The sequence below is a fragment of the Paramormyrops kingsleyae genome, chromosome 24, assembly GCF_048594095.1.
Source record: "Paramormyrops kingsleyae isolate MSU_618 chromosome 24, PKINGS_0.4, whole genome shotgun sequence".
Lineage (NCBI taxonomy): Eukaryota > Metazoa > Chordata > Actinopteri > Osteoglossiformes > Mormyridae > Paramormyrops > Paramormyrops kingsleyae.
The window spans coordinates 7,884,268-7,910,397 of NC_132820.1; the positions used below are offsets into that span (position 1 = coordinate 7,884,268).

Sequence of the window (26,130 nt, forward strand, 5' to 3'; positions counted from 1 at the left end):
AGCAGGGACAGCCGAGCAGAAAGTCAACATTCTCACAACAATAACGTACAATTTGGCAAGGGAGCGATTCGGATTGGAGGATAAGAAGGTGAACATCAGGGATGTACACCAACCAAGCAGAAGAGAAAGAGAAATCCACCGCTTGAGGGAAGAAATCAAGGCGCTTAATAAGCAGTTCAAAAGATCCACGGTTTACGAAAGAGAAGGCATCAAGGACCTGACGAATCAACTCCGAGAACGCCTCTGCAGACTCCGAAGAGCAGAAAGCACTCGTAAAAGAAGGAAGGATAGGGAGAACAAAAGATCTCAGTTCACCAAAGACCCCTTCCGATTCACCAGAACCCTACTGGGTGAAGCAAAGTCTGGAAGGCTGACCAACCCCAGAGAAGTCGTGGAGGCATTCTTGAGAGAAACCCACAATGACATCTTCAGAAACCAGGTCCTGGATGCCAACCCAAATATTGGCAGTATTGATACACCTGTAAAGGAGCTCAACACCAGCGAACCATCCTGGAAGGAAATCCAAGAGGTGGTGAAGAAGGCCAGGTCAGGTTCTGCCCCCGGCCCAAGTGGCATACCCTATAAGGTATATAAGAAGTGCCCAAAGCTCCTCCGGAGGCTATGGAAGCTGTTCCAGAGGATTTGGAAGAAGGGCAATATTCCACCATGTTGGAAAAGGGCAGAAGGCTGCTCCTCAACCATCGACCAATTCAGAACAATCTCACTGTTAAGTGTAGAATGCAAGATGTTCTTCTCTGTACTGGCTAAGAGGATGACTTCATACATGACTGAGAATGGATACATTGACACCGCTATCCAGAAAGGGGGGATCCCGGGCTTCTCGGGATGTCTGGAACATACTGGAGTTCTCAGTCAGATAATCCGGGAGACCAAGGCCAGCAACGGCAACCTGACCGTTTTTTGGCTGGACTTGGCTAATGCCTACGGATCAATCCCTCACTCCCTCATCCATGCAGCACTAGACCATTATCTCATACCTCAGCACATCAAGGGATTGATCATCAGTTACTTTGGCGGAATCCAGCTACGATTCAAGACAGGCCACTTTACCACCCAGTGGCAAAACCTGGAAAAAGGGATCGTAACTGGCTGTACAATCTCCCCCATCCTCTTCATCATGGGAATGAACCTCATAATAACAGCTGCTGGCAAGGAAGACCGAGGCCCAAAAACGCAATCGGGCATCCGACAACCCCCAATAAGAGGTTACATGGACGACCTTACTGTGACGACCACAACCCATGTGGAGGCGAGGTGGGTACTAACTGTTCTGGACCACATGGCAATGTGGGCTAGAATGAGGTTTAAGCCAAAGAAATCCAGGTACATGGTGATCAGGAAAGGCAAACTGACAAACAGAGTCACGCTGTATGTGCAAGGGGAGGTAATTCCATCGATAAAGGAAAATCCAATTAAGTGCCTTGGGAAGTGGTTCGATGATACACTTACCGACAGGAACAACATCAGCAGTACAGAGAAGCAGACAGAGGAATGGCTGAGGAAGATCGAAAATTCAGGGCTCCCGGGGAAGTTCAAAGCATGGCTTTACCAACATGGATTGCTGCCAAGGCTCATGTGGCTGTTAACGGTGTATGAAGTTCCCATGACAAGCGTAGAAAGAGTGGAGAGAAAGATCAACAAGTATCTCCGGAGGTGGCTGGGAATTCCTCCAAGCTTCACTTCAGTAGGCCTTTACATAAGATCAGGGCAGCTCCAACTTCCTCTGTCATCCGTGGTGGAGGAATTTAAGGTTGCAAAGTGCAGAGTCATAATGACATATAGAGACTCCCAGGATGAACAAATCAGGAAGGCAGGTATTCTTACAAGGTCAGGACGTAAGTGGGCAGCTGACTCAGCTGTTGCACAAGCTGAAAGTATGTTGAAGCTACGTGACATCATGGGAACGCCGTGCACAGGAAGACAGGGTCTTGGAACTTCCCATATCCAGCAATGGGGAAAGGTTGGATCCAAGAATAGAAGGGCTATGATCCAGGAGGAGGTACGGAACCTGGAGGAGGAAGGACGAAGGGCAAGGGCAGTGGAGCTAGCGTCCCAGGGAGCATGGACCAAGTGGGACCTACCCAAGAGAAAGATCACATGGGGAGATCTGTGGAGATTGGAACCTTTCCGTATCTCATTCTTGTTAAGATCAGTGTATGACACACTCCCAACCCCGACAAACTTGCACAAGTGGGGCTTGAGAGAGGATCCACTGTGCAAGCTTTGTGGGGACAGGGGTACCATGGTGCACATCCTGTCAGGGTGTAAAACAGCACTTGCCCAAGGTAGATACAGGTGGCGCCATGACAAGGTGCTCATGACACTCGCTAACACCCTGGAGCAAGAGAGACGCAAGAAACATCAACCAAATGGGAGAGCAATACCATCAATTAAGTTTGTAAGAGCGGGTCAAAAGCCACCAACTACAGTAACCACAAGAACCAATCTGCTGCAAAAGGCCCAATCATGGGAAATGAAGGTAGATCTGGGGGAAAGATTGCAATTCCCTCCGGTTGTCCAGACAACCCTGAGGCCAGATGCAGTATTGTGGTCTGAAGAGGCAAAGAAGATCATCCTCATCGAACTTACAGTCCCATGGGAAGAGGGTTGTGAGCAAGCGTTTGAGAGAAAGAGCGCCAAATACCAGGATCTCTTGCAGAACTGCAGGGGGAAAGGTTGGCAGGCATGGCTCTTCCCAGTCGAGGTCGGCTGTAGAGGATTCCCCGCCCAGTCAGTATGGAGGATGCTTACAGCCATTGGGGTGATGGGGAGGGAGAGAAAGATGACTGTTCGCAGGATGAGGGAGGCAGCAGAGAGAGCTTCTTGCTGGTTATGGAGCAGGAGAGAGGAGTTTAGCTGGAAGCCAGGGGGACTTGATGGGCAGTGATTTGGCCACCACTGCTGACCCACCAATGTTGAGGGTGTTGCGGTTCAGGGTTGAAACACCCAATGATCATTGGATACCGCCTGATGACATCAACTCTTCCTGGCTAAAGCTACATTCACCAAAGTGAATGAAGGAGAAGCATCTTTGGATGTAATTATAACCAGAGGCACAATGTCACAGTGGGCCTGCGTTCATAGTGGGGTACCGCAGGGTTCAATTTTAGGACCATTATTGTTCCTAATTTACATAAATGATATAGACACCAATATACAGTAAACTGGTGAAATTTGCAGATACTGAACTAGCGGCTCAGTAGCTACAGCGGGATCTTAATTTAATTAGTGACTGGGCCGACACCTGGCAGATGAAATTTAACATAGACAAATGTAAGGTACTCCATGTAGGGAGCAGAAATATAAAGTTCAGGTATTTTATGGGACCTACTGAAATAAAGGTAGCTGATTATGAGAAAGACCTTGGTGTGTATGTTGATGCTTCCATGTCTCATTCTCACCAGTGTGGGGAAGCAATAAAAAAGGCCAATAGGATGTTGGGGTATATCTCCAGGTGTGTGGAGTTTAAGTCAAGGGAGGTAATGCTAAGATTATACAATTCCTTGGTGAGACCTCACCTAGAATATTGTGTGCAGGTATGGTCACCATATCTTAAAAAGGACATTGCGGCCTTAGAAAAGGTGCAGCGTAGGGCCACAAGAATGATTCCTGGTCTTAGAGGAATGTCATACGAGGAAAGGTTAGTTGAGCTAAATCTGTTCAGCCTCAAGCAAAGGAGACTGAGGGGGGACATGATCCAGGTCTATAAGATTCTAACAGGTTTGGATGCTGTTCAACCGAATAGTTACTTCAGCATTAGTTCAAATACAAGAACTCGTGGCCATAGGTGGAAATTAGCGGGAGAACATTTCAAACTGGATTTAAGGAAGCACTTCTTTACACAGCATGTAGTCAGAGTATGGAATAGTCTTCCTGATAACGTAGTGCAAGCTGAATCCTTGGGTTCCTTTAAATCAGAGCTAGATAAGATTTTAACAACTCTGAGCTATTAGTTAAGTTCTCCCCAAGCGAGCTCGATGGGCCGAATGGCCTCCTCTCGTTTGTATAGTTCTTATGTTCTTATGAAGGACTTTGTAGACTTGTCAGAATTTCAAATAATTATTACACAGTACCAGTCTAAAGTCTGGACGTATATTGAAAAATCATTTGTTATTGAACAAAATAACCATAAGCGCACCTCAAAGGTTATGTAGTAAATATTAGGCTACCCTGTGAACAAACAAAGAGACGTTGTGCTGTGACTGATGACCCCCGCAATCCCCCGACTTAAATCCTGTATAGCGGGTTTGGGATGAGTTGGATCGACGAGGAATGAACAAAGAAAACGCGCGGCGGCCGTGATGCGTAGGAGTAGATGTTCATGCCCAGAACTTGCAGAAACTCCTTCAGGACTGTTGGAGCAGCATTCCAGGGAGGCTAGTAGAAAATGCCAAGTCTGCAATGCTGTCATCGAAGCAAAAAGGGGCTAATTTGAAGACTCCAAAAGTTGTCAAAATTTGGAGATGTTGAACACTTATCTTGGTCATTGTAATATTTAATATTAATATATTATTTCTTTGCCTCGAGGCTTTGTACCATAAGGTCAATAACAATATAACTAAAAAAAGCGAATGCATTAAAAGCCAATAGGATGCTGCTGGCAAGGACCTGAAGGATTTTTGACTGGTATTCTATACACTGTCTTTACTTACTTGAGAAATTCTATAGCAGTACATGTGCAGCCTGTCGACCAGCTGGAATTTCAGTTATTTTGTGAAACAAAGACAGTGACAGGAATATGACACACAGCGGTATGAATTTGATCAGGAAGACTTTATTTAGCATCTTCAGATTAACGCTGCAAAAGCTGCCCACAGTGTCTAACTTTCTGTTCAAACGTCTTGTTTTATACATACACGCGCGCGCGCACACACACGCACTCCTTTTTCTTACCTAAACACGCACATGTTTTCTCCATCCTGTCCAGTTTTCCCGACTCAAACCTCGTTCATAAAAGCCATTCCTGGTGGCTATCATTGGTGCACACATCCAATCACAAACATTTTCTTCCTGTTATTCGGGCTTTAAACGTGAGCAGACAGACACATTCACAGACGCTTCTTTTCGCGAGAAGATTCGCTGTTTGTGACTAATTTGTTTCCCTCTAATTTGTATGTCCACCGCTGAAGGGGACTGACCGACCTCTAGCAAGCCGTGCACGCTAAGCTTTGCACTTCAGACGCAGCTTTCCGTGCAGCCGAGCACCGCCCCGGCGCTGGTGAGCTTAGACGGCTCCCCTCGGCTGCAGCGCGCAGTCACCCGTGAAAGCGCATCGACTCATTACCGTCACGGGTACGAGCAGCCCCGTCGCCTAACAAATTGCTGGTGAGGCAGGGAAATTAATCAGAATCCAGACACAGCCGGTAAGCAGATGCTTCATATATTGCTGATCAGAGTTCTGGCACCATTTAAATTCTTTGCAAAGTATTAATAATGAAGCATATTATTTATCGGTGTGTAAAAAAAATATACGTATGGAATATGAAGGTGGTGTGTGAGTGTGCCCTGTGATGGGCTGGCCCCCTGTCCAGGATTGTTCCCTGCCTCGTGCCCATTGCTTCCGAGATAGGCTCCGGACCCCCCGCGACCCAGTAGTATATAAGCGGGTTGGAAAATGGATGGATGGATGGATGGATGGAATATGAAGGGAACGACAACTGCTACTTACGGTATAGTAAGATGGGCAACACATTGTCCATTAACGTGGGTGGTTTTGTGTGTATGAGTGGTGCGGGGTTATAGAACTGCACACCGCATTGTAAATGTAGCTATTTGTTCAAGCAAAGCAAAAGACGGATAATTGTCTCGTCTATGATTAATTCATCATGTCCAGCAACGGCTGAATAAGAATTTCTGAGTCATTTAACCAGTTTCCATGAGTGTCCCTATAATTTTTCCTAACTTTCTGGGCATGGTTTGTCCCAAACCATGTACACACACACGCGCGCGCACACACACACACACACACGTGCACGCGCACCACGCACTCAAATAAATAAAAATAAAGTCAGGAAGCAAATCGCTGACACGACAGAAAAAAAGCAGCAACATAATTCCACTGGGGCAAAAACGAGAGATTCAACAAATGTAGGGTTTTTTATCTGGCTGTTTTGTTTTGATTAATTGTTATTCTACAACTATCTAATAACACAGGAATTCTATTATGGAAGAAGATAATCGTAGCTGATATCGTTTTTAAATGCAAGCAAAGTACATTCAATACAGTGCTGATTTCTTTTTTTTCTTTTGCAAGACCGTAATATAGAAGTTAAACAGGCAATGTTATAGTAGTTAGGAGTGCAATTCATTTATATACAGAGGCTAACTGATCGTCAGTTTCGCTAGCTTAATACCACGCCAACAGTGGAAATGCAAAGCTCAGTCCATCTCTCCGTCAGTCATCGATGCTTTGCTCGTCCGAGCAAAAAGTAGCATCCCTCTGAGGTGCGCCAAAGGCAAATCCGCTAGACCAAAAAAATTAACGTGGTTGGATGCGAGGATTATGGGTAAAAATCCTCCTGGCCGGTAAAGGCAGGCGTGTGGGGAAATACTGTCCTTATGATGGAGTCCAGACCGCTTTTGCAATCCACGGCACTTACACTAACACTGGGATGAAAAGTTTGTGCACAGTGCCGGACCTGGTCGGCCCAGTGATCGACACCGTGAGGCAGATTTGGTTAACTGCTAGTAAACCAAGGATTACAGTCGCAAAAACAAAAGGAAAAACAAAGGATTCCGTGTAGTTCTTAAAAGACGCAATTTTCAGTGTGGCCCAAAAACGTGGAGCGGTGGCAGTGTCTAGGGGACGAGGTCCATTAAAAAATGTTAATGAGTTAGAAGGCTGGCGTCTCAGAGGAGCCGAGGAGGTGTGAATTTAAGATGGGGGATCTGCATAAACCGCCAAGGTCTTCTGGTGCCAGCTTGGACGGAGGAACCCACGAGGTAGGGCATTTCCTACTGCCCCCCTCCAGTATATTAACCGTGAGACCCCAATCAGTGCAATTCATCACTTCTCCTCCAAGCTTTCTCTACTGTGTAATTACACATCAGGTAAGTGCGTGCCCGAATGCCTCGTGGCATTGTGCATTAAAGGGATAGCACAGAAGATAAGTCATAAACACAGAAGTCCGTTGAGGCTGACACAATTATTTCGCCTTATCTTCAAAATCAGTATTGGATTTTTCATTAAAGAGGAATCAACACAGAATTCCCCATTGTGGGCAAAAATAAAAGAACTTCAACTGTCTTGCTTATTAATACACAATTTAAAAAAAATCACCTCTTTCATACAACAGACCTTTGCATTGTGTGGTCTTTCTATAACAGTGCAGCAGCATATCATCTAAACAGGAATGAAAGCATCATACAACACTTAAATATGGCAGAAGACCAACATTCAGCAAAAAAAAAAAAATATCTTCCCATATTACCAGTATTGATGTGAGGGAAAATTTGAACAAATTTTGATGAAATGATGAGATCTCACTCCGGACAGAACAATTATGCTTTTCATCATAAAAAGTGAAATTCATCACATATGATTCAGACCAAAACACTCCACATGCTGCAGCTCCTCTTTGGCCAACGTAAAGAAGGATCTCACAACAGCTATTTTTTTTCCTGTGGCAACAGTCAACATTTAGACAGTGATGATGTTAATGCACATACATGCTGCAGATGACGTTATGACCTAGAAAAACTTTTCAGACAAATATAAAGATACAAAATGAATGTTCAGTCTTTCTAACACAGCTTAATAATAACCATAAGTAATAATACATAAATGACCCCTGAATCATTTGGTCTTTAGGTGGATAACAGGTTAGACAGCACAGTGCCTGTCCAGAAACTCATATCCCATTCACTCCCCTCCATACTGCCCTTCTGCTGAAATCCAGCTCTGTCTCCATTTCACTGCCTTGATGCACATTTTATACCTATGAGGCAAAACCAAGAACTACCACTAGAGGGCATATTTTTAAAAAAGAACATTTAAACTGAAGTAGGGTTGCAAAATTCTGGGATTTTTCCCATTAATTCCCATATATTCCTGTTACTTCCCAAGGAAAGTTTCCAACTTGGAAAAGTTCCAAAATTTTCCAGCTTAACTTCCCATGAAATGGAAAGTTTCTGGAAATTTTCCACCACTTTGCACCCTTAAACTGAGCTGCTCCACATGACCCACCGCCTTGTCTATCTAATATTATAATTCATGATTACTGCCATTACCAGACGCTTGCCAGTGAAGAACCTACTTATGAAGTAATTGATCTTCAGTAAACAGTGAAGTGTTTTTTGGTTGGGAATACAGTGGAGTTCTGGGTTCCTGTTAAAGATCCAATTTCTGGTGACCCCAAGCTGACCTCTTGACCCCTCCGGGCTGTGTTGCCATGGTAGCAGTTGAGTCATGTGAGAGGCAGGTCTCTTATTGGGCAGGAGTGTCTTACAGGATCTCACGATTATCAGCATCCGCAGCGACACAGCAAAAGCACAGCCTTTATGCCATAAGAATGGTTTAGGAATGCAGAAATATCAAAACAAGGAAACAAAATTGTGTGTATGGTCTGGACTTAAAATTGGACAATCAAATTATGATCACCTATGCCCAGTTCATAATGTCTTACCCTCAGTATATAAAATTACATGCGCAACATCCTTATTCACCAGGAGAAAAACATCTGACCAAGTTAATCAAAAAACCCAGTACTGCCTTCCTTGATCTACCCCAGTAAAGGGGTGTACAGGTCTACTCTGGCTTGCTGGCTTTGTCTCAGTTCCAAACAGTCACCCTTAAGTAACTGTTTTGCTGGTAAGTTTTCTGACAAGGTACCTAAACTGCCAGTCTGGAGTGAAGTCTGACATCTGGCCAGAATGAGGGAGAACCGATCAGGATGTTCTTTGGAAAATATGACAAGTGGTACCTGCTGCTGAAGCCTGGGGGGGGGGGGACTGTTCCTAAAAACAGCCACAAACTTTCACTGTACCCACATGGGGGTATTCACTTCATCCCCTACACCCTCCGAAACCCCCAAAAACAATGTGACACCCCCCCCCCCCCCACCACCACCCCCAGACCATTTCGGCCATTCCAGGTGGGTGCATAAGGCTGAGCCTCCGGAACATTCCAGGGTTCCTTGTTACCGCCAAACATCCCGATTCCGGTACTTTCTCTCCCAAAAACCCAGGACTTCCAGGTGATGGGTGGCCGAGCGTGCGCAGGTCTTCCTGCCCGCTGGCGTGCAGAGGTGGGTGCGTGGGGTGCAGTACTCTATAGGAAGCGTGGTTTCGAAAACACATGCAAGGCAAGCGCTACTCAGAGGGGCTTAAAAAGCGACGTGGATGCCCCCCCCCCCCCCTCGGCGTCCTCTCTCTCTCTCTCTCTCTCTCTCTCGCTCCCTCCTGTGTGCCTCTGGGCCTCCTCACGCACGCGACTCCTTCTTGGAATGAGGTTTGTTTCCCAGGAGAGAGTCCATCTCACTCAATGTCTGAGGGGTCATCTGAGAAAGCACCTGGGAGACGGACAGAAAGCCAGAGGGAAACGGAGTCAGTCATTCGTGTTTGAGACTAACCGAGAGGCAACCGCGTAATACCTCCATTATCCAGTAGGTGAATTCGCGGCCTGCGAGTCTGACGTACAGCTACTGCGGTTTATCGCAGGGGAGGCGGGTTACTGTACAGCGCTAGGTGGCGCACGCTAACTCAGCAGTGCTGATCGGTGAATGTTTCAGTCACTGGCGCTAACCAGCCCATAAGAAGGTATCAGTCACAAATTCACGATGCAGTCGGCCATCGACTTGCATCCAAGGGCCCGTGAGAGCCTTAACGAAGTTCGTCGCGAGACGTCTGAAGGAAATGTCGTGCATGTGAGCCGATGTATTTCACCACGTGTGCGGCATGTGGCAAGAGCCAGAACACAGCGGCTGCACTTTCACTGCAGTGGTTTAGATAGACGTGTGTGATTTTGTATCTTATACAGTATATTTGAGCTCCTTCTGCTCCGCTCTGATCGCAGGAGGTCCAGAAGGACTTACGTCAGTACACTGTAATGGTCTGTCTGATTGTTTGTCTGTCTGATTGTCTGTCTGCCTGCCTGCCTGTCAATCTTTTAATTGCACATACATCATCCCTTAATTTATATAATTTATTCCCTAAATACTCATTTTCGGGGTGTTCTGTTTGTTTATACACTGTACTTGCTTTTGTTTGCACAGTTTACCTGTGGTTACACTGTCTTTGCACTTTGTCTTGTTTTACACTCCATGTTTGTTTGTTTGATCTTGATGTACCTCGCTGCTGTGTGCACAAGAATTTCCCCCAGGATCAATAAAGTCTTATCTTATCTTATCTTATCTTATCTTATCTTATCTTATCTTATCTTGTCTGTCTGTCTGTCTGTCTGTCTGTCTGTCCCTCACTCTCTCACTCCCTCTTTCTCTCTCCCTTGCTCTCTCTCTCCCTCACTCTCTCCCACTGCCTCGCTTTCTCTCCCTCTCTCCCTTGCTCTCTCTCCCTCCCTCCCTCCATCTCTCCCTCCCTCTCTCTCCCCCGCCGTCTCTCTCCCTCTCTCTCTTTCCCTCCCTCCATCTCTGTCCCCCTCTCACTCCCTCCCTCTGTCTCTCTCCCTCACTCTCTCTGTCCTTCACTCTCTCCCTTGCTCTCTCCCTCCATCTCTCCCTCCCTCTCTCTCTTTCCCTCCCTCCATCTCTGTCCCCCTCTCTCTCCCTCCCTCTGTCTCTCTCCCTCACTCTCTCTGTCCTTCACTCTCTCCCTCGCTCTCTCCCTCCATCTCTCCCTCCCTCCCTCTCTCTGGCTTTCTCCCTCTCTCTCACTCCTCCTCTCTCTCCCTCCATCTCTCCCCCCCCCCCCCCCCCCAAACAGTAAGGTGTAATTGGTCAGTACCCGTAGGGAGCCCAGGTTCTCCACCAACTGGTCCGTGCTGGAGACGCCCAGCAACACAGAACTGACTCCCTCGCTGCGCAGGCACCAAGCTGCCAGATGAAACGGCACAACGGTGGTGACACACCTACTACAAAGTCTAACAAAATATATAGATTCAAGCTGCACACCCACACAAGCAAAATGTCGCTAACATTTCAAACTAGACCCCACATACACATCCAAGCATGGAAACACACTCAGTAATGTACCAATAGCCAGTTGAGCAGCAGTGCAGCCCAACCGGTCGGCCAGCAGGTGGAGCTCTTTGATCTTCGCCAGCTGCCTGCGCCCTTCCTCGCTGCTAACCCTCTCCTTCAGCCACTGGTATCCCTAGGAATCGTCACACTCTCTTTAAGAGCACACAGCCCTTCCTCACACGAACGCATACAATAATAACAATAAAGCCCAACAGATAAATTATGGTGTAACGAATGTGCATTAAAAGGACCAGAGGAGCCGCTTACATGCTTTGCTGTACTCAAAAGTGCCTTCGGTTCCAGTCAGCAAATGAATAATCGGTATAATTACAGTACTAAACAATGTCTCCACAAAGTGCGCTTCCCATTAATTCATGCAAGCCAGCAGAATGTGTTTCCGCTGACAGCAAAGAGGCTTTCTGACTGTGGGAATCCGCCGTAATGATTTATCCTGAAGCCCGAAAGTACTGAGGGTGCTACTATGGACCGGCAAAGCTGAGCTCCGCACCTACAGATGAAGTGCGGCCTGACACTCATCTTACGGAGCCCCCAGGGGGCGCTGATGGGCCTCTTACCTTCATGGCGGCCCGTGAGCTGTCGGGGACGCCGTCGTTGTACTTTCCTGTGATGAGTCCACAGGCCAGGGGAGACCAGGTCATCGCTCCCACACCTGCCACACACACACACACACACACACACACACACACACACATAAAAACACCTTAAAGAAACACCATATACTTCCTGTTTAATTCTTACTGTGAATAATATATTTCAGGATTATAATTTATAATACACTTTGCAATTTTCCTTATTTTCTATTTCAACCACATCTTTCATTAATCTTGCATTTATGTAATTTATTTAACCACATCTTCTGTTTCTGCCGTTCTATTTATTTTCATATTTATCACACAGACACCTCTGCAGTACCTAATCGTGTCACCGCTTTGATGTCCATCAGTGCCTTTATCTTGTTTTGTGCTGTCTAATCCTATATGCTACTGACCGGATGGTGCAAATAAGGATTAATATGCACTGACGTGGCCAAGACAAATAATCCAGAATCTTGAATCTTAATTATGCTAATATTTATCAATGTTAATAACAAAAATTATAATAACACAATAATATATGAATGCATTTCATTAAAACTAAGTTTTCTATTCTTAATTACCACTGCTAAATTACTATACTACATTTGTTACTGTACCATATTTATGTTACTGTACTATATTTCTGTTACTGTGCTATATTTGTTACTGTTTAATACTTATGTTACTGTGCTATATTTGTTACTGTTTAATACTTATGTTACTGTGCTATATTTATGTTACTGTGCTATATTTGTTACTGTTTAATACTTATGTTACTGTACTATATTTGTTACTGTTTAATACTTATGTTACTGTGCTATATTTATGTTACTGTGCTATATTTGTTACTGTTTAATACTTATGTTACTGTACTATATTTATGTTACTGTACTATATTTCTGTTACTGTACTATATTTGTTACTGTTTAATACTTATGTTACTGTGCTATATTTATGTTACTGTGCTATATTTGTTACTGTTTAATACTTATGTTACTGTGCTATATTTATGTTACTGTGCTATATTTGTTACTGTTTAATACTTATGTTACTGTACTATATTTATGTTACTGTACTATATTTCTGTTACTGTACTATATTTGTTACTGTTTAATACTTATGTTACTGTGCTATATTTATGTTACTGTGCTATATTTGTTACTGTTTAATACTTATGTTACTGTGCTATATTTATGTTACTGTGCTATATTTGTTACTGTTTAATACTTATGTTACTGTGCTATATTTATGTTACTGTGCTATATTTGTTACTGTTTAATACTTATGTTACTGTACTATATTTATGTTACTGTACTATATTTCTGTTACTGTACTATATTTGTTACTGTTTAATACTTATGTTACTGTGCTATATTTATGTTACTGTACTATATTTGTTACTGTTTAATACTTATGTTACTGTGCTATATTTGTTACTGTTTAATACTTATGTTACTGTACTATATTTGTTACTGTTTAATACTTATGTTACTGTACTATATTTGTTACTGTACTATATTCCAGTGTGCTTATTTGATAGATGTGGGGCTGTACTGCTTCTTGGTGCTGAGTAGTGGTACAGGGCTGTGTATGGATGAGCTCCCCTGTTACCATGGTGATTGATCCTAACCTCCCTCCCCCCCCCCCGCCACCTCGGGTAACCCACTTAATAAAATCGACGTCGGACTATATCGCATCCTTGCAGCCCGCCTGCACCCTTCATACTGCCACGAGCTGCGTGGGTCAGACAGCCCCGCGCGTTTGCCATCGAATTGAATCCACACCGGATGCAGCCTGGAATTCTGCTCGGAGTGATTAAGGGGCCGGCATTTCCAGTCAGGACATAGCAACCAGTCATTACCTAGGCAAACATCATGCCCGGTAAAATACTACCATGTGCAATATATAGATATGGATACTTCTGCCTTGACTCATCTTCACATATCTTGTAGTATTTAATTTAAATCCATTGAAATCTATTTAAATCCATTTTACTCATCTATATATTTTTATACTGTTCATTGTACTTTTTTGTATCCTGGTCTATAAACGATTTCCTCTGGGATTAATAAGCTTTTCCGATTCTGATTTTGAGATGTTTCTGAAATACCTTTACGGGGCAGAATCGCCCTTTTTTTTCCCCTTTTCGCAAAAACAAACAGATTAGCACATTTCCCATCATTTAACCCTCCGCCTTGTCATAAATAATCCTGCTCCACGGAGTCTTCAATTATTTCTACAGTTACTAAGAAAAGTAATTACAGAAAAATTAAACAAAGAAAAGAAAGCCAGTCTCGGGTATTTTCCCGAGCCGCCATTGACCCGTCTTCCACATGCGGTACAGATCACGGTGAGCCTGCAGCATATCCCATAATGCACTGCGTGAAATGCCAGGGTACATCCTGAAAAGGGTGGTGGTCTATTGCAGGGTACATGCAATATCGCCACCACATGGCAGAACCTGGAGTCCACATCTGAGGGGCAGATCGGCCTCAGCATTGGACAGCTGTCTTCTCTCGGTGCCGAGATGCTCGCCAGCAAATCAGGCCCCTTAAACGCTGTGCAGTATTTCGGTGTTGGAGTCGTTGAAAGTGCCCTACAGTCGAAACGCCGAGAAATTATAAAGGGGGGGGAGGGGGGCCTCTGGATTGGGTTTAGACTGCAGATATCGCTATGGTAACTGTTTCCGTGAATGCGCCGGTGCTCACCGGTCGGAAGCGAGTCCCGGCGGGCGGGATTCGGAGAGACAATCGGGCTGAGTTACTGCGCCGCTCTCGCTAAGTCAGTGAGACAGACCCAGGGCACGGGGGGAGCTGCTGTAATTAAGCTTAATGACTGATCTCATTTAGTGATTAATGCGATTTCTCTGAAACTGATTCCAGAAGCTTCTCTGGCCTCCTGTACCGGTGGGCTACTGGTGAGGACGGCGCTGTCGCGTTCCAGCATGTCACCACGACTAAGGATCAACAGCAGCGGGCTTGAATGACTGACCGATCTTGTGGTAGAGCTCAGGCAGCTGGACCTCCACTTTATCCCTCTGGAAGTAGTGGTACTCCGCCTGCTCGCACACGGGTGGGATCAGGTTGAACTGACGGGCCACAGAGTACGCCTCCTGGTGGCGGGAAGACCAAAACGCAGTAATGCAGTAAGGTTGACGGACCAAATCGTTAAAGGGTAACTATGTATGGTGGCTGTTACTGGCAGGGACAAGTTTGTTCTTTCTGGGGACCTACTCGAAAAGTCACCCCCGTAGATGTTGCAAAAATTAAATAAATAGCTAGCAAGTAGAGCTAGAAGATCATAACTAGCTAGCTTGTTAGCAGAACATGCTGTTTCAACATCTAAATAAGGGATTATTTAATGTTGAGTGTAGTGACTGGTTGTGGCCAATAGGGGGCCCCCACACAAATGTAGTTTGAGTGGTGGTAAACGCAGCTGAGCTGTACACTATAGTCTCCTTCATAGATTCACCGTTACTGGACTAAATATGTAACGCATGACTCCACCTGCATGTTGGTAGTAAACCCCGCGCATGTCGATCTACCGCCGTTCCGCTGTCTGCGCTATTCTAAGCCGCGTCTCGTGGCTTCGCTTGATTAAAATGGGGCAGAGGTTTGCGGAAGGTGGCAGCAGCCGGGTCGGGCAGGAGGCCCGCGGGCTCACCATGATCTCCATGGCGCTCCAGCGAGAGGTGCCCCAGTACATGGCCATGCCCTGGTTGATCACGAAGGTCATGGCACGTACCACCTCTGCAACGCACACATACACGGTAGCTGGCACAGAGAAGGGCACAGGCCACAAGCGCGCAGTTAATGGAATGGCGTACATGGGTACTGACCTTCCATGGGGCTATTGACGTCAGTGCGGTTGGCGAAGACAATGTCCACGTACTCCAGCTGCAATCTGGACAAGGACCCCCGCAAACCTGAGCCAGTGATGACATCACAACAACACTGGGGTCACCGTGGCCATCAGTGGCATCCACAATGTTAATAACGTCCCTATTTATGATCATGTTCTGTCGTTCCTCCGGCCCGCCACCAGGTGGCAGTGTAGAGCAGAGCCCCCCCCGCCACCCCGGCAGCCAGCTGTGCCCCACGATACATGTTCCGACACGAGCCAATTTGTTCTGGTCCTGCAGAAACACTGGGGTGTCTGACGACAGGTGCTGCATGACACACGCGCCCACACACCCACGCACACGCAAAGGTCCACACGGTGTACACAGGGCAACGCTCAGCGAGTTGGTGCGGGGGGGGGGGGGGGGTGGAGGGGCTCTAACTGGGTCACAGTCCCGGGAGGGGGCTCCATGTTGAGCCTTGTGCGTGCGCGGACAAAGGCCTTTAATCCCTGCAATCACACTCACGAGGGGGGGGGTGATGAAGGGGGAATGAAAATGAAGATGAGATTTGGCAGAGTGGAAGGCGGGACTGGCAGGGGGGCCTGCTCTTCCTGCTTACCTCCCTTCTGTCCACATGCCGCACACAGCATATATACAGCAAGACAGCCAATCATGTGCTTAAGGTTAACAAGGTGTTCAAAGGTACAACAACGCCACCCACCCCCCCCCCCACCAGGTGTGGAAACTGCGGCCTTTTTGGCTCCAGAACACCAGACCATGCACTAATGATATCACAACGTTAATTCAACATGGCAGGAACGTTCTTTATGGGTTCCAGGTGCAAACGTTCATCACATCGAATGGATTTATGCTAAAGAAAGTCCCAGGACTGCATGACGATGATGATGATGATGATCAGTCAAACATTCTGGCCCCCCCTACCTTCTATGATGTGCTTCCTGGAGAGCCCCCTCTCTGTCTCCGCCCTGCAGGTCAACATGGGCACAGTCAGCCAAGCAAACAAAGACCTCCACAGTCAGGACCCCTAACCCTTGTGAAATCGGGGTCCTTCCGGGCGTGTATTTTATCAAGATGAACTAGATCTCACTTTTTATCTGTGTTTTTTTTTTATATACATTTTCCAGGAATAATAGGAGAAAATGTTGCTTCTTAGGAAAAGTGATCAAACCAGAAATTTTCTTTGCATTCCCTGTATTTCAATCCACAGTTTCCTTGACTGTCCCGTGTCAGACCTGGCCGCTGTACCCCACCAGCCATGCCTGTTACATCCCATAATACTCCGGTCTTAGGCCCCACAAACCGTACAGTGTGGAGGTCCAGGTTGAAACGTGGCAGACACTTACTGTCCTCCCCAGTAGATTTTGGTGGTCACCACGAAACTGGAGCGCCTGTGAGACAGATTGGGGGGGGGGGTTGGGGGTGGGGGGAGGGGGGACAGTTATTCCCCTGCACACCAGCCTAATGACTCGCTTGCATTGCAGCGAGCGGCAGCGGCCGTTTGCCGCATCCGGAAAACGGAGGAGCCGCGGATGCGATCGGATGCGAACGAGCGGTGAAGGCACACGAGTCGGTCACGGCGGTAATTGGGGAGAGTCGTCACCTCCATCCTTTCTTCCTGATGATGTTGCCCAGGGTGATCTCAGCTCTGAGGAGAGACACAGGGAGGCAGCTTTTATAATGAGAGGCGACGCAGTCGGTGCGTCCGGCCCGGCCCTTTGACGCTCTCTCGGTGCGTGTTTACTGGGGCCGAGATATCGGTGCATGTGCCGCGACAGGGTTGTCACGGCGACAGGAATCCCGCGTTAGCGTTCGTCCTATTTGCCGGCTTGGTTTTGACAGGATGTGGGGGGGGGGTGCAGGGAGGGGGACGCCGGCTTGTTTAGTGGCCTGTCTTAGCGTAAGCCATGTGGAGGGGGGGGGGGGCGCGTAAATGGACAGACGCACCTTCCGGAGGCGTACACCTCTGCCGTGTCGAAAAGGTTGATGCCATTCTCGTAGGCGATGGTCATCAGGTTCTCAGCCATCTGGTAGGTGGGGGGGGGCACGGTAAATTCAGAAAGCCAGGGAGGGGCTTATCAGGTTCGACACCCAGAACTGACAGGGTCACACACTCCGTTCCGATTGGCTCACCTCGTCCGAGATCTGTGATCCAAAGGTCACCCAGGTCCCTGAGAAGACAGAGATTGAGAGTTGAGGGTAAATGTGGGCTACAGGCAAAGGTGGGATACAGGTGTGGTAAAAGTGGAGGAAATATGGAGTAAAGGTGGAGCAAATGTGGGGTAAAGCTGGAGTAAAAGTGGGGTAAAGGTGGAGTAAAAGTGGGATAAGAATGTGGAATCACGATCAATCTGAAGAATAAAATACAGCAAGAGTTTCATCAGTGCTTGGTGCAAATAAACCTTCATGAATGGGCACCTAAGACTGTGCTCTTGCCTCCAGGTGGCGCTGCAGTGCATACTCACCCAGGCCAAGGCAGGACACACGCAGGCCAGATTTCCCAAGGTTCCTGGGACCAAGGAGAGAGAGACAGTTAGCGTCGACGTTGACATCACGCTGCCGTGGAAACTGTGGGGAGCTTATCGTCTCTGGCGTGAAGTCGACGCACTTGGCTCACACCCCCGGCCGACATCAGCCAGAAGGGGGCGTTTAACCCGGGGCAGGCACTCAGCGGGAGGACGCAGCGTCCGAGACAAGCATCTGGCAGGACGCTCTGAGTCACGCTTGGGCTTTGGAGGGGACCGGCGCGTCCCGTCCCCCATGCCAGCGGGGAAGGCGGGGCTCTGGCACGCCGGACGGAAGCACACGTTTGGCACCCCGCTCTGCAGGCACTGTGACGCATGGCCAACTATTCCAGGCAGTGACCCCTAAAACACCTTCCCGGTGCGGACCAGGCACCCACCTTCATCACCATCATCATCATCATCACGTGAACTTTCAGAATTGTGGCCGAAGATACAGGTCTTATTGTGGGGTCCACAGGTAGCAGAGAGTATTTGCATACCCTGTGTGTGTGTGTGTGTGTGTGTGTGTGTGTGTGTGTTCACTGTGACATAACCCCACCCCACCAGAGGTCCCCTCCCTGCCAAGCATCTCCTGTCCTCATAGCGATAATCCGACCCGCTGCCCCGTCTCGTCTTCCTGTTGTGTTTTACATGCTAAGCCCCGCAGCACGACGCCCCCCCCCCAGATCGGAGGCTGCTGAACACCCTCACACGCCGCATGTAGTTGCTGCGTCACGCCCATCGCCCGGCCCAGCGGCTCGCGAAGGTGCCCAATCTCACGTCTCTCAGATGTCGGAGTGAGCTTGGGGCCTGTCCAAGAAGGACGGGGGACACCAGTCCATCACAGGACACACATCTGCAGGACGAAAACCTTAAAGGACCACAAATAGGATTTGAACCCACAACCCCCGGAGATCTGAGTCTGCAGTGCTGAGCTCCCACACAGAAAACAAATGGCAATATTTAATACTTGTCGTCACTCGGGTCGTCTCTGCCAGGTTTCATGACCATAGGGTTGCAGGTTCTAATCCCTGACTGTTACACCAGCGAGGCATTTGATGTAATCTCACAGTGAGATCCCAGACTGCACAGAATCTTCTTGAGGTGGAGCAAAAGGATGCAAAATCCTGACCCACCACACCAGACCTTACGCACGTCCGAGACTAATAAATGTGTGTTTAACATACTTCATTAGAACAGGTTCATTAACCCCGACATGACCCCGACACATCGTTAGCGCGGATTGCTGACTCATCGACCGGGCCGACAGATATCCGAAAGTGACCCGTGACGCTTGAGGCCACCGCCTGTCACTGTAAGCTCGGGGTACTGCATACGGCAGGCAGTCTGACAGCTTGCCCCTTCCGGGGGAGATCGATAATAAATGTCTGTTACACGTCACGTTGTAATATCTGACACAAACACTCCAAGGTCCCTGTCCACTGCTGGGGAAATTCAACTCTTAACCCCCCCCCTCCCTGTTTTTATAGAGACAGCTTCCAGTTTGACACTTTCCCAGTTTGCGCTGGTGCCTGTTTGTTCTGTTCTGGGACTGAATGACCCACAATCCATCACGTGTCACATGACCCCAGCTAGAAAAACATCCCTGCACCCCCAGACTCAGCTCATCTGACCCCCCCATGCAGCTCTATGAAAAGAGACATACTGTCGGAGCACAAAAACCCCCCTCCCCAAAACTATTCCCGTTTGGTTTTCAGCGTGGGGCTATTTTGGGAAGAGAGCATCCTGTGTGTGTGTGTGTATATATGTGTGTGTGTGTGTGTGTGTATGTGTGTGTGTGTGTGTATATATGTGTGTGTGTGTGTTTGCACCAGCACCTGCCAGTCCCCTGTGCTCACCGACTCAACGCGGAGAGACTCCGCCTCTGTTAATCACAAAAATCTCAGCTTGTCGAGAGAAAAGAGAAAGTGGCAGCCGTCTGATGCAGGGGGGGGGGGGGGGGCTTCATCTGCGCCTTTTTGGTCTTTTATTATTGGGAGGGAGGTCAGCTTAATTTAAACCCACCTGCAGAAACACACGCACACACCCAAACACACACTCCCTGCTCTCTTTTAATTCCCGTTCCCGCAGATGAAGCCCAGGGATTTCTCCAACAAGAGCCCCCCACTCCAAAAAAAAAAAAACTAACAAAAGGACGGGCAGGCCACTCGCTCACGCGTGTGAACCCATCATGTGCCGCGGGGGACAGGCAGCCGCGCGGACGCCTAAACCCTCAGTCCGGCCCCTAGGGGCGGACGGGGCCCACAGACACAGCTGTCACACGTGTTGCCGTGGAGACGGGGTACAGCTTTTCTGCAGAGTCTGGCCCAGGTGAATCCAGCTGTCCTGAGGGTGGGGAGGGGATTTCGTACCCCACCCCCCCCCCCATCCCACTTCTTCCGACTGTCACCACCCTTCAAGCTGATAGCTTTTAGTACTCCCTGGAGAAGGTGCCAGTCACTCACTGGCCCTCCGCACACCCCAGGACGCGACCCCACAACCACAGACGCTGCGTAACAATACAAGCACCACAGCGGTCTCCCTTCTGAGCGCATAACTTTCTAGCGGTGCTCAGAGTCCCTGCCCCCCCCCTCATCACACCCCCCACAGGGTCTGAGTGTGTCTGTTTGTGATCAGGGCTGAGTGTGTCTCTCTCACACACACACGCACACACACACACACATGCCCCCTGGTGCCAGTGATTGGCACTGACATCACTTCCCCCCTCAGCTCCTGCTGCGTGAACATGGACCAGACTGTCCTTCTGTGAGGCGTGACGAGACGGGGGTCACACTGGCTGGGTACAATGGGCATGGACAAAAAGCGTGTGTGTGTGTCTGTGTGTGTGTGTGTGTCTGTGTCTGTGCCCTCGAGTTAGCCACACCCACTCAGGCTTGCCCAAAGACAGGGTATCTGACCCTTAAAAACACCCCCCCCCCCCAGAGTTCCGGAATGTCCGGACAGGGAGGAGTGACCGTGGAAACGGCGCAACACGGCAACGCGCCCCCCCCACCCTATATGCACATGCCCCCAAGGACACACAAAACCCACATGAACACAGCGGGGCGCCCCCTCGCGCTCACAGACACCCAAACACGCACGGCGAGCCCAGAATACTGCAATGCACCGCAATGATATTTACTTAAAGGCACACGGGGAGAGGGAGAGAGAGAGAGAGAGAGGGATGGAGAGAGGGAACGACGAAGGGGAAGAGAGAGAGAGTGAGAGAGAGTTGGCCAGACCCGGATCGCGAAACATTCTAGCCCAGATTAATGCCCCTTTTAATTCGTTAGCATAAGCAATTAAGAAGCAGTGAAGATAAGAGCTGGGGGGCAGGGGGCGAGCATAGCTCAAGCCATGATTATCCGAGATAACCGGCTCCCCCCTGCACTAGACAGAAGTTTCCGGGGCGGGGTTAAAAAAACACGACACAGGGGAATCAAAACACAGCCCTTACCCTGCCGATAACATAATCATGGTCCTCGTAATCCTAATCACCAAAAGAGCCTACTAATGAACAGGGGCCCAGATGGGATCGGAACCATGCATGACAAGAACAGGCTGCAAACAGGCCGACCAGGGCTTAGTAAGTGGCTTGGGAGGCTGCGATTGCCGAAATGAACCCAGAGAGGCTGCAATTAGGCTGCAATCTGCAATCTGCATCAGCAACGAGGCGATGGTGACCTGACAGGACATGGCGATGAAGGAAACAGGCAGCCAGAGTCAGGAATGTGTCAGGTCACCCAAGAAATCCAGTCTATTCACAGATTATAACATTTAAAAGGGATGTTTTTAATGTCGTAATCGAAAAGCAATTTACTAAGTTTACACTTCAAGTTGTGGCACTTTTATTGCAGTAAGGGAGTAAGTTATGTTCCTTGATGGACATTTTGGGGATCTGAACCCACAACCTACTAATTAGGAAGTCAGTGACTCTGCCATAACACTCATGAAGCCCCCATAAGCCGCTGCTAGCGGAGGCTAACGACAGGCGGGTGGACGGATCCACATTGTGAGCAGTAATCCTGCAGCTGCTGGTTTCTGCGCCCCGTCAAGGTCACCACTCATTGTGCAATCCCCAGAGTCTGTCACGCACTCCCAGGGCCAGCAGCGGGTGGCCGTGGCTGACAAGCCGGCTTTCGGGCCAAGCAAGTGCTGGGTCAAATCCCACAAGGGGTTGTGCTATTGAACGTTTAGCCGGGCAATTGCCCGTAATTATTTTAATATACTATAGATTTGGGTAAACGATGAACTTAATATTGCTTAAGGCAACGTCCACTAAAGAACTAATTTTACAGAAAAAATTCAATTAAATTAAAGGTGCTATGTAACTACACAAATTGGACACATGACCTTTCATTTTTATACAGATTTTTCCTGCCTTTACTGTCATCGTATCTTCATTTCAGTCCAAGGCCCTAGATTACCCAGCATGCCTCGTCTTATGGGGCACAAACGAACCAGAGACTGAACTTCCTGCTGAATCAGGCTGTTTCCGAAGCGGCTGCTTTTGTAAAAGTGCCGCACGCCGTGACCTGGCAGGCAAGGGCCCAAGCCGCCACCTTCGGCTGATCATCTGAACCCAGGGTCGTCCAATCGGCTTCGAGCCCTGCAGAGCAGGTGTAGTCGACAGGTGGACATGGGGAAAGGTACCTCCACACTGTTAATGAAAACTGATAACGGAGGGGTGGAGATGTGCCATTCATCCATCCATCCATCCCTTCGTCCACCCATCCATCCATCCATCCATCCTTATTTGGCACAGGATCATGGTGCATTTAAAGCATGGTGCCCCTTAAATGAATTACCGTCGCCATTTCCTCAACTAGGAGGAAGGAAGGGCATAAGCCCCGCCCACAGGCAGTCACATGGTAGACACAGTGATGGGAATGTCGTGGCATACACTTCCGGACGCTCCGATGCGGAGGGAAGACGACATGGAACAAGACCATCTGAAGGACGGCTGGAATTAAATCTGGACTCCCTCCCTGGTTGGCCGGGGAGGGGGGAGCTTTGCGTTTCGAGAGGAAGACTCGTGTGTTTTTTTTTTTCATGGAAAATTTTAATGTTGTAAGATCACCATGCCCAAGGAAAAACAGACAAAGGACACTCGCTCTCTTTCTCTTACGCACAAGCGCCCCCCTCCCTCCAAGAACAACTTCCCACCCTGCAGCTAAACGGAGGCGTCCCACAAGGTCCAGGCCGGACATCAGGGACTTCGGCCTAGAAGGATCCGCGAAAGGCGTATAGAGGACACTGGAGGACTGGGACAGCGGCCGGGCCTGTCACTGGGATTTCCGAGCGCTCCACCAGTCATGAATCTTCGAAGAGGCCGTATAAAGACGCCGTTCAGGAGCAGTGACTCATTCGCCGTGTCGGTTATGGTCGACATGCCAGCCCACGTTTGTCAGGTCTCTTTAAACGATACTTCACAGTCCACATAAAATGCAGAGGAAGCATTTTTTAAAGCCGTCAAACTGCAGCATGTTGAGGTACGAGAGTGATTCAATACAGTGTTCCAGTGATTCAGTACAGTGTTCCAGTGCTTATTTCTGCCCTTAGGGAACTTTAGCCACGCCCCAGGGAAAGTCACACCCCCAAACCAAGCCCCGCCCACTCACCTGTACTTCATGCTGCTGTGTCTTCCAATGGCCTCCTTCATGTGAGCGTGGCCCTGGGGCGCATTCCTCGCAGCCGCCGCATCCCTAGGCTTGCTCAGCCCCTGGGTCGCGTGGTGCCCATTTCCACTCTGGCCTCCGACCCCGCTCCCTCCGCCCCCACCTCCTCCTCCTCCTCCCCCACCGCTCCCACTGCCGCCCCCCGGTGGCGGCGCGGTGCGCAGGCCGCACAGCCGGTCCTCGCTGCGGCTCTTCAGGTTATGCTCCGTGCAGGCGAAGGACACCTGCATCCTGGACGCCTTGGCCCCTGTGCCTCAGATCCAGTCCTCCTGCACCGACTGGGAGGGTGAGTCCCAGGGTCCGCTCAGCTCCTCCCCGACTCCACCCGCTCTCAAATCGAGGTGGAGCTGCCCTGCTGGTCCCAGTTGCGGCCGAAAGGTGCCGGCCAAGCAGTCGGACCTATTCTCCACAAGTTGCGCTGGCTGGGGTCCAGATTTTCTGCGCCTGAAACGCCTCCCGGTGAGAGACAGCCCTACCTCCGGCGTGGCGAGTTAAGCGGAGGTCTCAGAGCTCCGGTGCAGACCGGCCCCATGCCGGCATGCCTGCCGTCTTGGCCGTGAATTCTGCAGATATTATTTTAATTTTGCGCGAGGCTGGGGAGCCGCACGCACCGCACTGAACTGCTCCAAGTGGATCGCAGCGCTCCCACGCTCGCAGCGCAACAGAGTCTGCCCAGAAACTGCCTCAGGCGTGGGGCACCGCTGCCCAGGCGACACACTGACTGACTGACACACTGACTGACACACTGACTCGCGGGCGGGCGCGCGGCACGGGTCTCGCGCTAAACGGGCATTAAAGGGACGCTCTGTACAGTGACTGTCACGCGCATGCATACACACACATACATGCATGCACACACGGATCTGACTCACTGCTCGGTAAACGCAGCGCCGGACCTCCGCCGCCGGGACTCCTGCTGCTATGATTAACGGCGACTATATTCATCGTATTAAAGATCGAGCGAGCCTCTCCGCGGGCCGTCGCTTGGCGTCAAACTGGGTGCCATCGACGGCACCCGACAGACTGCAACATCGCGAAAGTAGCGCCGAAAAGGACTAATGAAAGTGATTAAGAAAACGTGGCGCGCCGGTCGCCTAATTGCAGCCCGCCGGTCGCCTCACCGATACGGAGCGACAGGCGCACATCCCGAAAAAGCCGCTGTGTGGCAAGCCAGCGGAAACACCGACGTGCAACATATGCTGCATCGGTGCTTGCGGGGAGAGAGGCAAAAAAAACACCTGCTTACTTCTCTTTCTCGTGCATTTCCCACACTCCCACTTTCTCTTACCCTCTTTCTAATCGCGATGCGCGCAAGAAAAAGCTCTGTTGCATCCAGAAAGCGAGCCCCCCCCCGTTTTTGTTTTAAAGAAAAGCGGATCCGACGCTGCGATGAGACAAAGTCGATGCTCCCCTTTCCCCCCGGTGGTCTCGAGATCGGCGAGCCGCAGTCGCACACATGCGCGCACTGACGGACGCGGACAGACCGGCAGCCTGTAAACACACGCGCGGGCGCACGCAGACACGGTAAAAAGCATCACTTCGGCACAGACCACTCCCTTTTTACCTAAACACTGTCATCTGCCGCTTAGCCCCCCCTTCCCGTTTTAACCTCTCGTATTTATAAATATGTGTCCCTCTGCCGAACTTAGTCCATATGGGTATTGTAGGTGTCATATCTGCATTGGCAAACCTTTGTGTTTGACACGGAAGGTCTATAGGAAATGGCAATGCGACGGAGAAAGCGCAAATGTGAAATAAAACTGAATTATCAAAGTTGAGGGAAACTCATGAACAAACTATGAAGCCGCATAAGATTTAAACCCATAATTTAAGCACAGATCTTCTCGTGTCCCCACCCCCCTCCACTTTTCCTGCATTGAAACGTAAGCACGCGGATGGGCGCGCTCTCCTGCCCCGACTTTCATGTGATGGGATTATTCTGCCAGCTATACGCAGAGGTGGGGGGGAGGGGGGGGGGTGCAAAATATGTGAGAGTTGGTGAGTGAGTGGTTTTGTTCAATTTTCTAGGGAATTTTGGATCTTGCGGATCGGGAAATATCACATACGTAGCTGAATACAATCTCTTTTTTTTCAAAGCCTCAATTTTCGGTATCTGTGCTTTCTCTGAACGCATCTCCTGGGAGATTTTTTTTTTTTTTGAGGGGTGGGGGGGTTGACTGCGGCACACACGCAGGGCTGCCACAGCAAGCCCTGACATGCGCAATACTTGCACGGAGCGCTGGCACCAGAAACTCTACCCAGCGCACCCACCCCCCCAGTGTCACGGTGCGATCCGAAAGAATAGAGCGAGAAACATGACAGAACCCCCACCCAACC

General features: G+C 49.1%; 1 protein-coding gene across 1 annotated transcript; it reads right to left on the reverse strand.

Moving 5' to 3' along the window:
- Positions 1–6,104: 6,104 nt before the first annotated feature.
- LOC111839507 (voltage-gated potassium channel subunit beta-2) lies at positions 6,105–25,307 on the reverse strand. The gene is made up of 14 exons (XM_023803470.2): positions 23,737–25,307; positions 18,077–18,120; positions 17,745–17,782; positions 17,559–17,638; positions 17,215–17,259; positions 16,958–17,002; positions 16,536–16,579; positions 15,591–15,677; positions 15,416–15,501; positions 14,744–14,864; positions 11,732–11,826; positions 11,169–11,289; positions 10,921–11,009; positions 6,105–9,530 (listed from the first exon to the last, which is right to left on the reverse strand). The coding sequence occupies exons 1-14, from the start codon at positions 24,021–24,023 to the stop codon at positions 9,441–9,443; spliced, it is 1,272 nt and encodes a 423-aa protein (XP_023659238.1). The 5' UTR covers positions 24,024–25,307; the 3' UTR covers positions 6,105–9,440.
- Positions 25,308–26,130: the final 823 nt, after the last annotated feature.

Bases quoted from the DNA above. Each gene is read 5' to 3' on its own strand.
- LOC111839507 (XM_023803470.2), bottom strand. From the start codon at position 24,023: ATGCAGGTGTCCTTCGCCTGCACGGAGCATAACCTGAAGAGCCGCAGC. The intron at 15,502-15,590 runs GTCAGTACCCAT...TGTGCGTTGCAG, and splicing joins CGTCAATAGCCCCATGGAAG to AGGTGGTACGTGCCATGACC. The intron at 11,827-14,743 runs GTCAGTCATTCA...TGTGTGTGGCAG, and splicing joins TGAGCTCTACCACAAGATCG to GTGTGGGAGCGATGACCTGG.